This window comes from Blennius ocellaris (assembly GCF_963422515.1).
Source record: "Blennius ocellaris genome assembly, chromosome: 1".
Lineage (NCBI taxonomy): Eukaryota > Metazoa > Chordata > Actinopteri > Blenniiformes > Blenniidae > Blennius > Blennius ocellaris.
The window spans coordinates 19,793,225-19,807,812 of record NC_137650.1 but is presented as its reverse complement, the minus strand read 5'-3'; the positions used below and the strand labels follow the sequence as shown (position 1 = coordinate 19,807,812).

Below are 14,588 nucleotides of genomic sequence, written 5' to 3'. Positions count from 1 at the left end.
AGGAGTCCACACTGTCCTCACCAAGAGACACGCCATGTCCAGCGACGACGAAACCCGTTACTGTCACAGGTTTTCCTACGTTTTCCTCAAATTCACCCTGTTCGTCTATGCCATCCTGTGGTGGGTGAGTATCGATACCGTTCTACTCTGCTGCGGTTTGTTTGTGCTGAGCTCGCGTCTCTCTCTCTCCGTCTCCCTCTCTCTCTCTCTCTCGTTCTCTCTCTGAGTAATATATATATATATATATATATATATATATATATATATATATATATATATATATATATATATATATATATATATATATATATATATATATATATATATATATGTGTGTGTGTGTGTGTGTATATAAATATATATAAAATCAGCGGTGTAACGACTGTGGAGTAAAGACCTCCACAACACGTGTGTGCGCGTGCGCGAACTCTCGTGCGCGTGTGGCCACACCTTCCTGCACACCTTTACACCGCGCTTACCTGTACACACACACACACACATACAAAGCAAACACAATGACAGAGACAGGAAGGGTAAATGAAAGAGAGAAAACGTCAGAATCATGTTTTTGTTTTTTGTTTTCCCCCCACCTTTCTTTCTGTGAGTTTCCATAACCTCTTTGGTCTTGGTGGTCAGACTGCAACGCGACACGAGCCATGACTGGATCAGCGCGTGACAAACCAGCATGTTGTCTGTAAACGACAGGGAAGGAAAACCGCTGCAAACAACACTGTTGCTCCGATAGTTTGTGGCGCAATCATCCACATGGTTGTTATATACAATAACAATCAGTGGGCTTCTGTCTCACTTTGAGCCGGGGTTTGTTGTTCTTTTTGTTTCATAAAAATGCCTCTGCTGATCCCATACCTGATCACCCCTGACAGTGTCAACACATGACGTGCTTGATGCAATTCACAGTATTTTGCATTGCATCTACCATACAGATGTTTCACCTGTTGACAAGCTATTAGAAGACACATAAGAGTCGGTCACATCTGTTCTGTTATGGATTAGTGGATAGCACTATTTTCATAATCATACATTTTCATGTAACATATTAAGCTTCATGAGCGAGCTGTCTATTAATAACCTGTTACACTGCAACACAAAGCTCTTTTCAAGCACTATCCAAAGGATCCACGTGATTATTTATATTATCTTTATAAAGAGTTTACTTTGCTTACTTTCCCTTTACTTTAATGTATTTATTTATTTCATTTCTTTGAAAAGCACATGAATTGCCTTGTGTCTGAACGGTGCGCTACAAGTGAATTTGCGTTGCCTTTTCTTCGAAACACATTTGTCTAGTTTCCCATCAAAATCTCATCCATGTAACAGAATCACCTAAAAAGTGGGATTGTGTTGAGGGACGGTGGCTTGTTCTTTATCAATGCATCCTGAAATCAACAAAATGTGTTTTGTAGCGAGCACATTCTCCTTGTAAAAACAAAATTCAGTGAATGCTTTCTTTTCAAAAAAAAAATATTTTATTTTGTTTATGGAGGCACATAATTTCATATTTGAGAAGAGTTTTCTCTCTTGACGAACTCTAATCTGCTCAGCAAATAGATACAGTTGACTGCATGTGGACATCTATGTTAAAAACCTTTTTTTTTCACTTCCTCAAAATGGGAGGGAAAAAAAACAGTTATTAAAGGTGGAGGCAATTTTGTCTTCTGTTGTGAGTTCCCTTTGTTCAAGATACTTGTTTGCTGGATGTGCTCGTAAATTGCCTTAAAACACAGTCTTGTGCTGCCAACAGATCAGAAACACCGACACCGGCACAGCTCCTTGGAAACATCGCCTCAGTTCACTTCATGTGTTTTAATATTTAAATATGCTCTTGCTTGTAGGTTGAAAGAAAACACGGCTCATTATTATTATAGGTAACGTAGAATTTTGTGGTTTTTAAGGGTCGCAACAGGAAGCCATTGAATGTCGGTCATGAAGGTGAGACTTGTTTCTGCAATGGGTTTAAAATGACATTAGTATCATGGAAACGATATAATCCGATGGCTCATGTTAAGACTTTTTTTTTTTTTTAAATATACATTTTTATCTGTAATGTAGTGGAACTCTGCAGCTGCTCCCTCTTACATACAACTTGGCAGATTGTGAGGACAGATGGCTTTCCAACACAACGTTCAGTGCACTCAGAAATGTCTAATTTGTCTCGACTGTGACATTCCTGAAACATTTATTCTTAGACAGTGAGAGACACCGAGAGGAGGAGAGATGCTGAGGCGTTCGTGATGGATCTTATTATGGTGAATGAAAGCACGTCTTGATAGGCAAGCGAAAACATTAACATGTTATATTTACTACCCGCTGCTTGTTGATATAGTGATTTTTAAAACGGTCTTTTCAGAGCTGGATGCCTGCGAGGCGGCGGCTTCTGTCAAAGATAAAGAGCAGTTTACGACTAATTGCCACATTTTCAGGAAACCATAGTGACACGAGCTACATCAACAGTGAATCTGTCACATTGTTTAATAATATACCAGAGTGGGAGTCGGTTCAACTCGTGTTTTGCTCAAATGTCTTTCTTGCAGTCGTTCTTCGCGCTGAAAGGAACTGACTCGGATCAAAATGTTCACTTTGAAGTTAGACAACTTTTATCGAGTATTGCAAAGTGGTGTAGGTGCTCTGTGGCTGGGAATTTGTCGTTCAGAAAATGTGTCATTTTATGTTTTTGACCTTTACTGTCTTTATGTTTACAGTGCGATGAGCTGGTAACCCCGTCCGGAGTGTATCCTGCCTCCACTACAAAAAGTGCTATATATATATATATATATATATATATATATGTGTGTGTGTTTTTTTTTAACCGTTCAACAACTGAAGATTTGAGCTCGCTGATGTCAGAAATTTGGATTGAGAACCACAGTAGTGGTAGAGCCCTCGTTTTGTACAATGACTTGTGTCTGACCCTCGTCAGTGTCCTGCAAGACAGGATGTGTCGTCTATCAAGCTGCTGACAGTGGGAACACTTAAGCGACACAGTGTATGTTTGAGGAACAATGCAGATGAGATTATGAGTAATTTCCTGGTCCCCGTGGACAATGAGAGAAGTCACACAAGGACAATGGTTCCGATTTTTGTTTATATCGTATCATCAAAGGTTTTGGGAAATGGAGAAACTGCAGGCCATGTTTTAGTCATTAACGTCAGATGCAAGTTTAGTTTGCTGGAAAGTATGAATTCACAAAGGTGTGTTTTGATGCATGTAGTAAACATCATCAAAGAGTTTGTCAACGGTTACATGTGCTTGTGACGGTAGAGTGACGGTGATGCAAAGCACATGGAGGGTTTCATTTTTCCTTATCAGTTACACTCTCAGCAGCTCTCAACGTTTACACTGATTTATTTTCTGTTAGAGCTTTTCTGCTTTTCTCAACCTTCGTTTCGCTGGTGGAAGTTGAATGAACTCAATCTCTTTCTCATTCACAAACATGACAAGTTGATTTTTTTTTAAACCAGATCCTTGGATTTTTACGACGGACAAGCTGTAATTGTTCTGGTCTGTACTTAGGCAATCGTTATGTTTTGTGTTTGTCTTTACATCAGAGCAGCATTGGTCGACAGACGCTTCATGTAGATAACACGATGATTTCAGAGGATTCTCACAGGCCAATAGAAGCACTCAGTTGTTTCCAGTGTGAGCCGGCACCATTGTTGGCCAAGTGAACGCGGCTTAAGTCTAAAGTCAGGCAGTTGAGCACAGCAGTACTGTGACCTAAATACACACAACGGCGTGCTCGCTGCCAGAACAGTAACATGTTGATGTCCAGTAGGTATTATGTCCTCTGTGCTCGGCATCATCGCTACATCATGTTTGTGTTCACTGTAAAGGTTGACATGTAATCAGGAGCCGGAATATAGGACAAGTTATACGACACATGAAAAGGGATTAACAGTGTTGGATTTATGTTTGTTTATTAGCATTAAATTACTGTCAGTAATAGATTATCGAAAGTCATAAATCACTGTAAGTAATTTGATGAAAAAATGAAATTATTAATGGAAGTAAACTGTCATTTACTCATTAACAACTCCTAAAGTAATTGATTAACTACTTAAAGTAAATATATTATAAAAAAATATATATATTAATGAAAAATTATTAATTTGAATACATTTGTTATTTATTCATTAATAATCAAAGGGACACCACCAGAGAATCTGGAAGTAGCTAATTACCAAAATAGCTGTCTTGCTTAGTAATGGGTTTAATTAAATTGGTTAACGTTTCTGTGTAAAATATAACAATCTTAAATAAAAGGGAAGGTGTGAGATGCGAGCACAGACTGTTACAAAGCAGTGCATGTCAACAATAAGAACGCAATTATCACTAGGAATCGTTCAATTCAGCTAACAGGCGTTGAGCTGTTTCGGAGGAGAAGCTAGTTGGGGCGGGGTTTTGGGACAAGTTTGAATTTCGGACACCTGCAGTGTCTGTACTTTGCCTTTACATGCACGGTCCTTTGTTTAATATTTTGTTATCTTTTGAATTGAGAATGAAACTAAACTGGGATGATGAGCAAAGGTTAAATTAATTTTCTATAATTTAACTGAAAGTTACTTCACTTGCATAGCGATCACTCCCTCCAAAGCAAGACGCACTTCGATAGATCCTTCGATAGCATCACAACAACACTGTTGATTAAACATGTGACTTGTTTCAATCCACAGTTATTTCCTTCATTGGCAGTGTTGCATATTAATTAAGAAGTCTCTTCAAATCAAAAATGATTAATGAGCAATTTTCTAATTATGAAGTTGCCGACCTTGATTTATCAAAATGATGCAACTGAAACCAGTTAAAGTAAAGCATCAGTTCAAGAGTGATTTAGAGCTGTGTTTTCAAAATTAATTAAACTTTTGTTATTTTGGTGAGTCGCATCAACACGAGATTCTCTTTTCATGAGTGAATCTCACTGCACTGTTCCACTGCAGGGAGTCAAGCAGTCATATTCTAATTGTTTTATTTGAGTGTACGAGGCTGTTTAATACAACTCTATGTTGGCCTAATGGCCTGTAATAGAGGCTCAGTTAACTGCATCTAAGTGCATGCTGATAAACGGCACTGACTGTTTTGTTCAATCTTTCTCAGTAATTTGGTTGAAATATGTCATCTTCCAACAAAGTGATCTCCAGACCAATAAAACACTTTTGTAGGAATTATATTTCACTGCTGCTGACATATTCTGTGGCTGGCAGAAATTTACCGTTCCTCTGTTTTAAAATACTTCAAGTAAGCTCCTCTTCTCTTGGCCGAGATAGAAGTGAGTTTGAGGTGGGCGGGAGACCAGCCAGCAGCAAGCAGGGACATGTATGGGAAAGACATCATGCTGGATTATAAACAGTGTCCAACCCTCACCAGTCATGGTGATTAATGTGAAACACCTCCTCGTTTCTTCCCTTCCTCTCTGCTTGCTCCATGCTCACTTCTTCTTCACTGGCGTGTTGACTCTACAAAGACAGAAGATGTGGGATTGTGGAAAGCAAACAGGAATTACAGAGTGTGTGTGTGTGTGTGTGTGTGTGTGTGTGTGTGTGTGTGTGTGTGTGTGTGTGTGTGTGTGTGTGTGTGTGTGTGTGTGTGTGTGCCCTTTGAAGGCACCTTTGCTTCTGGCAAAATTTTAAACTGGTATAGAAATGTTGGCTTCCCTGCCTGATAGTTTTCAGCTGAATAATTTTCAGTGAGGCTGAATAACGTTACTGCTGCAGGTGCAAACTACTAGAATGGAGCTTTGTCTGAAAAACAAGAAAATAAACTTGACCCCCCCCTTTTTTTTTTTTAAGAAAAACTAGATATACTGTATATGCCTGCTCTTTAAAACAAAATACAACATTTTCCTGCTCTTAAAAAAAACATATTCCTGCTCTCTTTATTTCTTTACTATATATTATAACACCAGGCTTCCCATCAAATGGGGTTTGTGTATATTAGCTGCTGGTTGAAAACCAACAAGCAGAGCTCAGCAGTTGAAAATCAAAAACCAAAACCTGGCTGAACATTGCTGTAAGCACAACACACACCATCCAAGGCAAGCACAGATTCACATAGCTGGTTACTTCATGTTGTTGTTTTTAATTGAGATATTCTTTAAACATATTTCCTGGCTTACCAAAAGACCACTTGATGCAGAGAGTGTCACAGCCTGGTTGACAACATCTTCACATACTTTCAAATTGCTCATATATGTTTCCCAAGCAACAACTTGTAGCAACAGCACCAAATTTACAAAAGTCAGCTGTGTCTTTGTTGAGTTGGTAATGATATTACACGTAATGTGATCATTAAATGTCGTTATCCTCCATAATCGGTTTATCTTTTGCTTTTCGAAATACATTTCTCTACAATTATACACCAACATATTGTGATTGACAACTTCATTGTATATTTTCAGGCGATTGTGCCACTCATTTGGATCTGCATGGATACAAAAGCAACAAATAACTGAAGCCACTATAAATGGATGGTTGGTGTTTGGCCACAGCAACTTGAGCTGGTCTAATCACATTACTGGTCTATATCTGCCACACACTGTTTGGTAGGAACTGGATCCATACAAGTGGCCTTTTTTTAATTTTAGATCTGCCCTGAGCTCATTGTTGGAACAGATGCAGTCATTTCACTTTGTTGTATTAACTTTGTTTTCAAGCAGCTGCGTTTTAGTTATTATGTGATGCAGATTTGAAACAAAACAAAAAAAAAAAACATTAAAGATCATCTGAAGTGCCAATTAATTTTTTTTTCATTTTAAATGAATAAAGATTTTGTTGGAGCTCTTAAATTTGGCTTTTGGTAAATTCTTACTTGCAATACCTGATATTGCTTTTATAATTCCTTCCTGAATTTGTGTTTTGCTGCTTTTCGGATTCCCTACCAAGAGACTATAGAAAGACAGCTGCCAACTTCAGCGAAATTAAAAAACTAAATATTGTGTGAGGTTTATTTTGATCCTTTATGCTTTTCTCGTACATTGTCTCTGGTAGACTTTGAGGGGCACATTTGCATTAATAGCTGCTGCCCTATGCTAATATGATTCAATTAACCTTTTGAAGGAATGATCATGATAACAGTTTTAATGTAAAACAGTCTTCATGTGTTACAATATTCAGGTGACAGGCGAGTTTGATGCTTTTCAGCACAAAACACTGAAAAATGTCTTCTGTTGCTGCAATTTTGTTGTGCTTTTCTTATTTTCCCTGGCATAATTGTGTTAATTTCTCTTACTGGAATTCTTTTCAGACTTTCTTTGAATATTTGCAGAAAAGCTTTTGCAGAGGTATGTGCTTTTAAAAACACAAAAGAAAAGAAAGGGATCTATATGTTGGCATCTGCTTTGATGGCGAATTTCATCTTTTCTCCCAAACTTGCTGTAGATTGAGCAATATCATTCACCAGACACCTTTTTTCCACAGCAACAAACATCTTGGAATACATACAAAGAAATGCAATTGGCATCTGTTTGCGCCTGGCTCAGAGCTGGAAACTTGAAAGAGGCACACTGAAAATAAATCAAGGGTGTTCAGAACCAGTCCCCATGACAGAGAGTATGTGTATATGTTGATATATGTTGGTATAGACCATCTTCAGCTGACCTGGTTATTGTACATGTGGCTCTTTGGCTGTCCATTCCTGGTTAACCAGGGAGTCACTGAATTACGAAACCAATTAAAATGAGGAGTTCTCACAGTGGGGGAAAATGAGCCCCCGCTCACGCATTCAATTCAATTCAATTCAACTTTATTTATATAGCACCAAATGCAATACAGTCATTTCTGGGTGCAAAGCGACTGTGGAAAGGAAATAACTCCTTCTAACAGGAAGAAACCTTTACAGAAACCAGACTCAGAGGTGGCGGCTTTCTGCTGGCCAATTGGGGTGAGAGGGAAGAGGAGAGGAAATGATAAGATAGATAGATGGATAGACAGACGACAGACGGACAGTTTGGGGGAGGGATACAGACCTTGGATCAGGGTCTATATACAACCTACATGACTTGGTTTTTTTATGTAATTATTATATTTAACAGTTCACTCTCTACTTTTTTCTTTTTTTTAATCACATGATCTATGACAAAAAATAAAAAAGGAAAAAAATCTACTTTGAAAGGGCATCTCTTTGACCTCTAGATTTGTCTTGCTGCTGCCTCAAAACGACTTGAATACAATTAAATAATCACGTAAACCTTGTGAAATATCTGTCAAATCAGCCTGGAGAAACTGCTGATTGCACCGGCTGCAGACCATAAGGTTTCTAATGCTCATTATCAGAGTTCAAAATGATGGTGTACTAACATGGGCTGATTACCACAAATATAAACCTACGGTTTTAGTACAACAACAGAAAAGTGTAAGGGTTAAACACACCAAGCTGCTATTTATATTCAAATATATTCAATGTAAGATATGTAATCTTAAAGGAAATGCCAGCTTGAATGAAGAGCAATTCAAAAAGACAACATTTCAGCATGTACAGTACAATATGATGAAAACAATTCAGTTTTTGCCAGGTTGAATTTGTTGACAGAAGTGAATAAATCACCCAGTTATTGCACTTTATCCCGAGGACAACACAAGTGTCTGCATGTCTGGACAAAATATGAGAGCAATTTTTACGATTACCGTTTCAGACATTTTCTTCCGAATAAAGTTTCCCATGCTGACCCGTTGGGTGGCCTGTGGCGACCATCAGTGTCACACAATCTTTTAAAGCAATACATCCAGTGGTTGAACTCCGCTGGCTTGATAACATGCCCAAACCACAAGCAATTTGAGCAGATGAGTGCGCTTTCCTTCCCATCTTCACCGTTTTCCCTGCAGAATGGCGGCTCGGGAAAGAACATCAGATTGAGGAATCTCTACTTCCTGGAGACCTTTATTGTTTTTGCCGTCTTAAGAGCTGCTGGAATTGTCAAATTCAGACACGCATGCCTTTTTCTCCATCAGATCCAAGCCATTCATCTAATTTTCTTTTTCTTTGCGTCACCAGCTGATTGGTGGATTTATCTTGGCTATTGGCATCTACGCTGAGGTGGAGAGACAACGCTACAAGACGCTGGAAGGAGTGTTTCTGGCCCCGGCTATAATCCTCATCGTGCTGGGAATCATCATGTTCATTGTTTCATTCATTGGCGTGCTGGCGTCACTGAGAGATAATCTAACTCTATTGAAAGTGGTGAGTGGTGTCTTTACAGCTAATCTATTTTCAGGACAAAGTCGCAGCCATCCATGCTTTCATTTTCACTTGACTATTTAAAAACACACTGAAACCTGTCAGAGAAGAAATACTAATGAGATGGAAAAAAAAAAGGCAAAAGTGGAGATTAATTAGCTGAAAGGTTGTATTCCTTCCAGTGTTTTGACACATTTGACAGTTATGTCAAATGTGTTGATTTTTGATTCACATTACCAGAGAGTAAATGAAGGTTCTCTCAGCATCACGCTAATAATAAAATAACATCAGGAGGATCAGCAGTGTGAGATACTTTTGACTTAGTCCCAACTGAACCACAAAACAAATGGCAAGTTTAGTGGGTTCTGCAGTGTTTTAAATATGTGGAATTTATCATGACACAAAAGACTCTTAACAGCAACTTTTGACCAAACTTGGATTCTACTGGATAATATTGATTGAAATGTTCAAATATTGAAACATGGTTAAGAGATGAAGGCTGTGTTTTCATTGGTTTATTGGATCAAGTTTACTTGTACAACTGTAAAGTGTGTAATTTCCAGACTGTTGAGCGCACCTGATTATAAGCTGCAATCTAAAAACCCTGAGGGCTTTATCTGTGTTGATAAAGTATTTTATTGCTTGATGCACCTGAACGAGGTCAACAAGGAACCAGACGAGGTCTGGAAGACAGAAATGCCAGTTATTGGGGAAATTGTGGAAAAGCAGAGCTGATCAGAACAGCGCAGATATAGAATCTGGCGGCGTGAAGCTCGTGAACTTGCAAAAATCTACAAATTAGCTGCGTTACACGGTTCAAAGCATGGGGGAAAGGTAGTAGCTTATAATCCGGAAATTACAGTGTGTGTATATATATATATTTCTCCAAGTGTAATGTATATGTAACACATGATTGTTGTTTGTGTCTGCTGTGATTTAGTTCATGTACACACTGGCTGTATGTCTGATCCTGGAGCTGCTTGGAGGAATATTGGCACTAGTGTTTCGCCACCAGGTGAGCTGCACGAGGGGTTTATTAATAACAAAGAGATTCCATTTGTGACACCACACAACAACAGGTACAAATCACCTTCCCCCCACCCATATTCACCAATATGGTCAGAATATGTCATCAAATGTCCAAAATCTATTGAAAACTATATTCCTTTGGAACTTAACATCCAAACAAACAGTGAATGTAGTTAACGAAATTAGAAGATTACTGAAACCTTCTGGAATTAAATGTTTTACAGTGAGAAGGCGAGTTAAAGACAACCGTATATCTCAGGTCCACAAATGATCATCACTTACGTCATATTTCTTTAGTGCAAGTGACACAAGAGTGCATAAATGGACATGGCCGGAAGCCAAAATAATGTAATATGAAGTAACAATAACATATACAAGACGAGACAAACAGACAAAACAAGATAACCTGGTGGGAGTGTAGAACACGGATATCGTAAAACCAGACGTAAGTAGATACAGGTACCACCTCTACTGTAGAGTGAAATCTAAAAGGTAAAGCGTTGTCCACCACGAATCTAAATGCTTCCCAGCTACTTACCTGTTCATTCGTTCGTTCATGTAATTATGGAACCATTTATTTTCTTAACTGATTTGTTTCCATTTCATTCCATCATCTATGACCAATGCCTCTGCTCCCGCTGTCAACTTCACTCCCTGTTTCTCTTTACATCTCCTATCACTCCCTGTATGTAGGGTATTGCAAATAATTTGTTCGTACATTAGATACAAAGGTCATTTGTTTGAAATCAGAATGCTTTCTTATATTGATGATATTGTCTTGTTCTGACCCAACCTGATTCTCATGGGAGGGATTTCTACCTTTTGGGGAGACGCGATGCATGAGCCGAACTGTTGGTCTTACATTGTGCCATTCATACCAGAGATCAACAGATCACTTAAATCTTCTTCTTTCTCTCTTCGCTGCATCAATGACTCCCTCTTCTCTCCATGCTCTAATCTTTCCTTGTCTTATCTCCTCAGCTTCACATCTTTCCAGATATTAACAAACAGAATAAAGGACAAACACATTTGTGAGCTTAAAAGGTTATGCAGGATATGATATTAACACTGTAAACCTTATCAAGCTTTACCTCAGATGGATGCAGCAAAAGGTGTTTTTTTTCCCCCTCATCCTCTGTGAATTCTCTGAACTATACATTGCTGTAGTTGTTTTTTTTTCTCATATATGCATTTCCTTATACATCAGTGTTCTGAATAGTTGTACTTTTGCTGCTTCCTTCTTGTCTCCATGCACTATACCCTGCTTCTTTGGCTTCTCTGCTCCATCTCCTTCAAAAAAAAAAATGTGATGCTTACATTCTCTGATCTATATACATTGCTGTGATTCTCTGTGCTCTGGTTTTTGTCTGTCCTCTCCTTTTCTTTTCTTCATTTCCTTCCACTTGAAGCCCCCAGCCATGATTTTTTCTCCCACAGCTTTCATTATACAAGTTATACACCTTGCAATTTTTATCAAATGAAATGGTACAACAAAATAAATCAGTTTTGCATAATGGATGAATGCCTAACTTAAGTACTTTTTGCCTCAACCAATTTTTAGTAATGCAATAATAACATTTGTTGTTTTATCTTTTTAGTTTTTAAAACTGCATTGTGGTGGTTATTAACACTTTCAAGGACTACTTCCATTACTTCAATTAAAACAAGTCAGATACCTCTGACCTCTTGACTGCTCTGATTGAGCAAGGGCTTGGAGGACCCTTTTCCTTAAAAAAACAACAACTTCAGGCTCTCGTCTAGTATGTATTGTCCCTGTCTTCTGCTCATCTATTTTCTATCTTGTTCTGTTGATATAAATTGTCTTCCAACACTGAGAAATTAATCAAACTGTGTGAATAAATAAAAAAATAAGAACTGAAAGAAAAAATTTAATTTATTGCCCTGATATTGGTAAACTTGAGTTAATTTATTTGTAATCAGTTAATTTAATGAAGTGAAGATTTCAGACAAGAAAAATGTTTGACCACGGGGTGCTCAGCATGTGGGTGATTGAAAATGCTGTGATTTTTCTTTCTTTTTTTTTCTTTTTTAAATTAGAGGTACCTGAGTCAGGGCCACCTTATTAACTACATTTTATTAACTCTTCATTAGATGGCATTAATTTAATGTTCTCATTTGCTATGCCTCTGGATACTCTAATGAACTTGGCAAGCTACTATTAATGTAAACCAATTGGTTCTTGCTTGCTGCCCAGTATTAAGTGGTTCCTTAATGGTGAGCCACTCTAAGGATTTAAGTCACCAAAGGTTCGTTAAGTAGGTTTTACATCAGGACCACGAATGCTGTTGAATCAGAGGTAGTCAGATTGAATTCAGTGAAGCTTCAGCAAATGCTGTAAATAGCGTCGCAATCAACTAAAATGCTGAAATAACTATAAAAATCTTCATCTTTAAATGGGAGAAACATTCTATTTACTGTCTTTTTTATGATCAAGTTGTAGAAACCATAACTATGATGACTCTATAATGTCTCGTGTTCATCATGTTTAGATAAGTTAAAGAAAATATGTTTTTAGAGCTGCACTTTATTTTGTGTTATTCACTTTAAACTCTCATCTCTCAAAATGTTTCGACAGTACCAGACAAACAGACTCACCATGCTTTACGAGTCTTTACAGACGAGGGGAACGCCAGTGCCCTGTTGTCACTGGTCAAACGGCTTCCTCCTCATCGACGCGCAACCTGCTACTGAGATTCACTAATGCCACTTTTCAGTGGAAAAATCAACATCTTAATGTCACCCATCTGAACCTTTCTTCTCCTCCTCCCAACGCGTCTCATTCACCCATTATCAAACTTCAAACTCCTCTGTGTCTCTGAAACAACAAACCTTATCCAAAAATCAAAGCCCACCACCTGTCAGCTCGACCTTTTACGTACTCCACGTGTTAAAGCTCGCCTCCCTTCTCTCCCGCCTCCCGTCCTCAACGATAACTGCCATCTTTCTACACTGGAACTGCTCATTCTCTATACAAATCGGCTGCAATCAGGCCCATTCTTGGGTAACCTGGTGCAGACCCCAATTACCTCTTTCACCATCTCTAGTCCCCCATTCATATCTAAAACTCTTGAAAAGAATGTTGCTTCCCAGATCCACACACATCAAACCAACAATAATCTATATGAACACTTCCTTTCTGGTTTCCGTCGTCAACACAGCAACAAATGACTTTCTGTAGAACCAATTCGACTGATGATCATGATGCTATGGCACCACACCGTGTTCCAACATAGCTTTTATTCAGAGTAATGTGAGTAATCCAGAAAAGTTGGAACATCTGTGAGAGTTGGGAGCAACAACTTTCAAGGCTTGGTTAACCTCCATTGCTGCAGATCAGCTTTGGGTTTTTAACTCGCGTCTTGTTGCCTTTTTTGTAAAATTCTGAAATGTACAAAAGTGTTTGCAGTTTTGAGTAACCTTACCTTTTTTACAATCTGTTCACCACTTACCACTGTACCATTTTAAGCTATACTTGAATCACTTATAAATATCTGGAAAAATGTGTGCGTTATAAAACTTTTAACCTGGAGTATATGTATGTTGTTCTTGTTTTTTGTGGTTGGGTTTCATGGTCAAAATCACCCTTATTGGTTGCTTGGAATCCAAATAAGAGTTCTAACATCATTAATAGGTCTTATCTTTAACCTGATTTGTGCAGTTATATGTGGCTTTTGGATAGATTACTGGCAAGGTGTAATTAGCTTATTATTGCAGTTCCATCCACTCAATTGTTTAATTTGAGCCATTAAGTGATGGTGAGAACTTTTGCCTCATAGTTAATGTACCACCCACCATCTGTGGAATGTTTGCGACTTTCCTTCCTCATTCATTTAAGTTTAACCTTTAACTGTGCAGACTTGTGTGTCTTTGTGTTCCTCTGCTTGTGATGGACTGGCGATCTGTGCAGGATGGATCTTACCTTCACTTCTCGTCAGCTGTGATTGAGGACAGTGCTTCACAACCTTAAGTTGGGTGAAGCGCTATTGAAGATTGATGAGTGGATGGACATTGAGCTTACAAATACCCATGACACAGCTTATTGATGATTTCACAACCAGTTGTGTAAAATATTTGGGCCATTTTTCCATATCTCTGACTGTCATTGGGTGAAAGCCTGTGCTGCACATAAAGCACACAAAGCAGTTTATATGCAGAACAAGCTTTATTAAAATAACAGATCTTTACAGGGACTTCAATCACATATTTTAGCAACACTATTTTTAAGATGGTCATGTAACCATGAGTCACATTTATAAAGCAAATCTGATGTAACACCTACAATCTCTGCTTAGATTTTTTTTTTTTTTCATGAATCAATAAATTCATTAATGTCTCAATATTTGTTTTAGGG

General features: G+C 38.2%; 1 protein-coding gene across 1 annotated transcript in view; it reads left to right on the top strand.

Annotated features, from left to right (window-relative positions):
* tspan15 (tetraspanin 15) overlaps positions 1-14,588 on the top strand; it is a 31,130-nt gene continuing 16,542 nt past the window's right edge. The window contains exons 1-3 of the mRNA XM_080497527.1: positions 1-124; positions 9,005-9,190; positions 10,128-10,202. Coding sequence (XP_080353653.1) covers positions 35-124; positions 9,005-9,190; positions 10,128-10,202 — 351 coding nt within the window. The 5' untranslated portion in view covers positions 1-34. The remainder of the gene's footprint in view (positions 125-9,004; positions 9,191-10,127; positions 10,203-14,588) is intronic.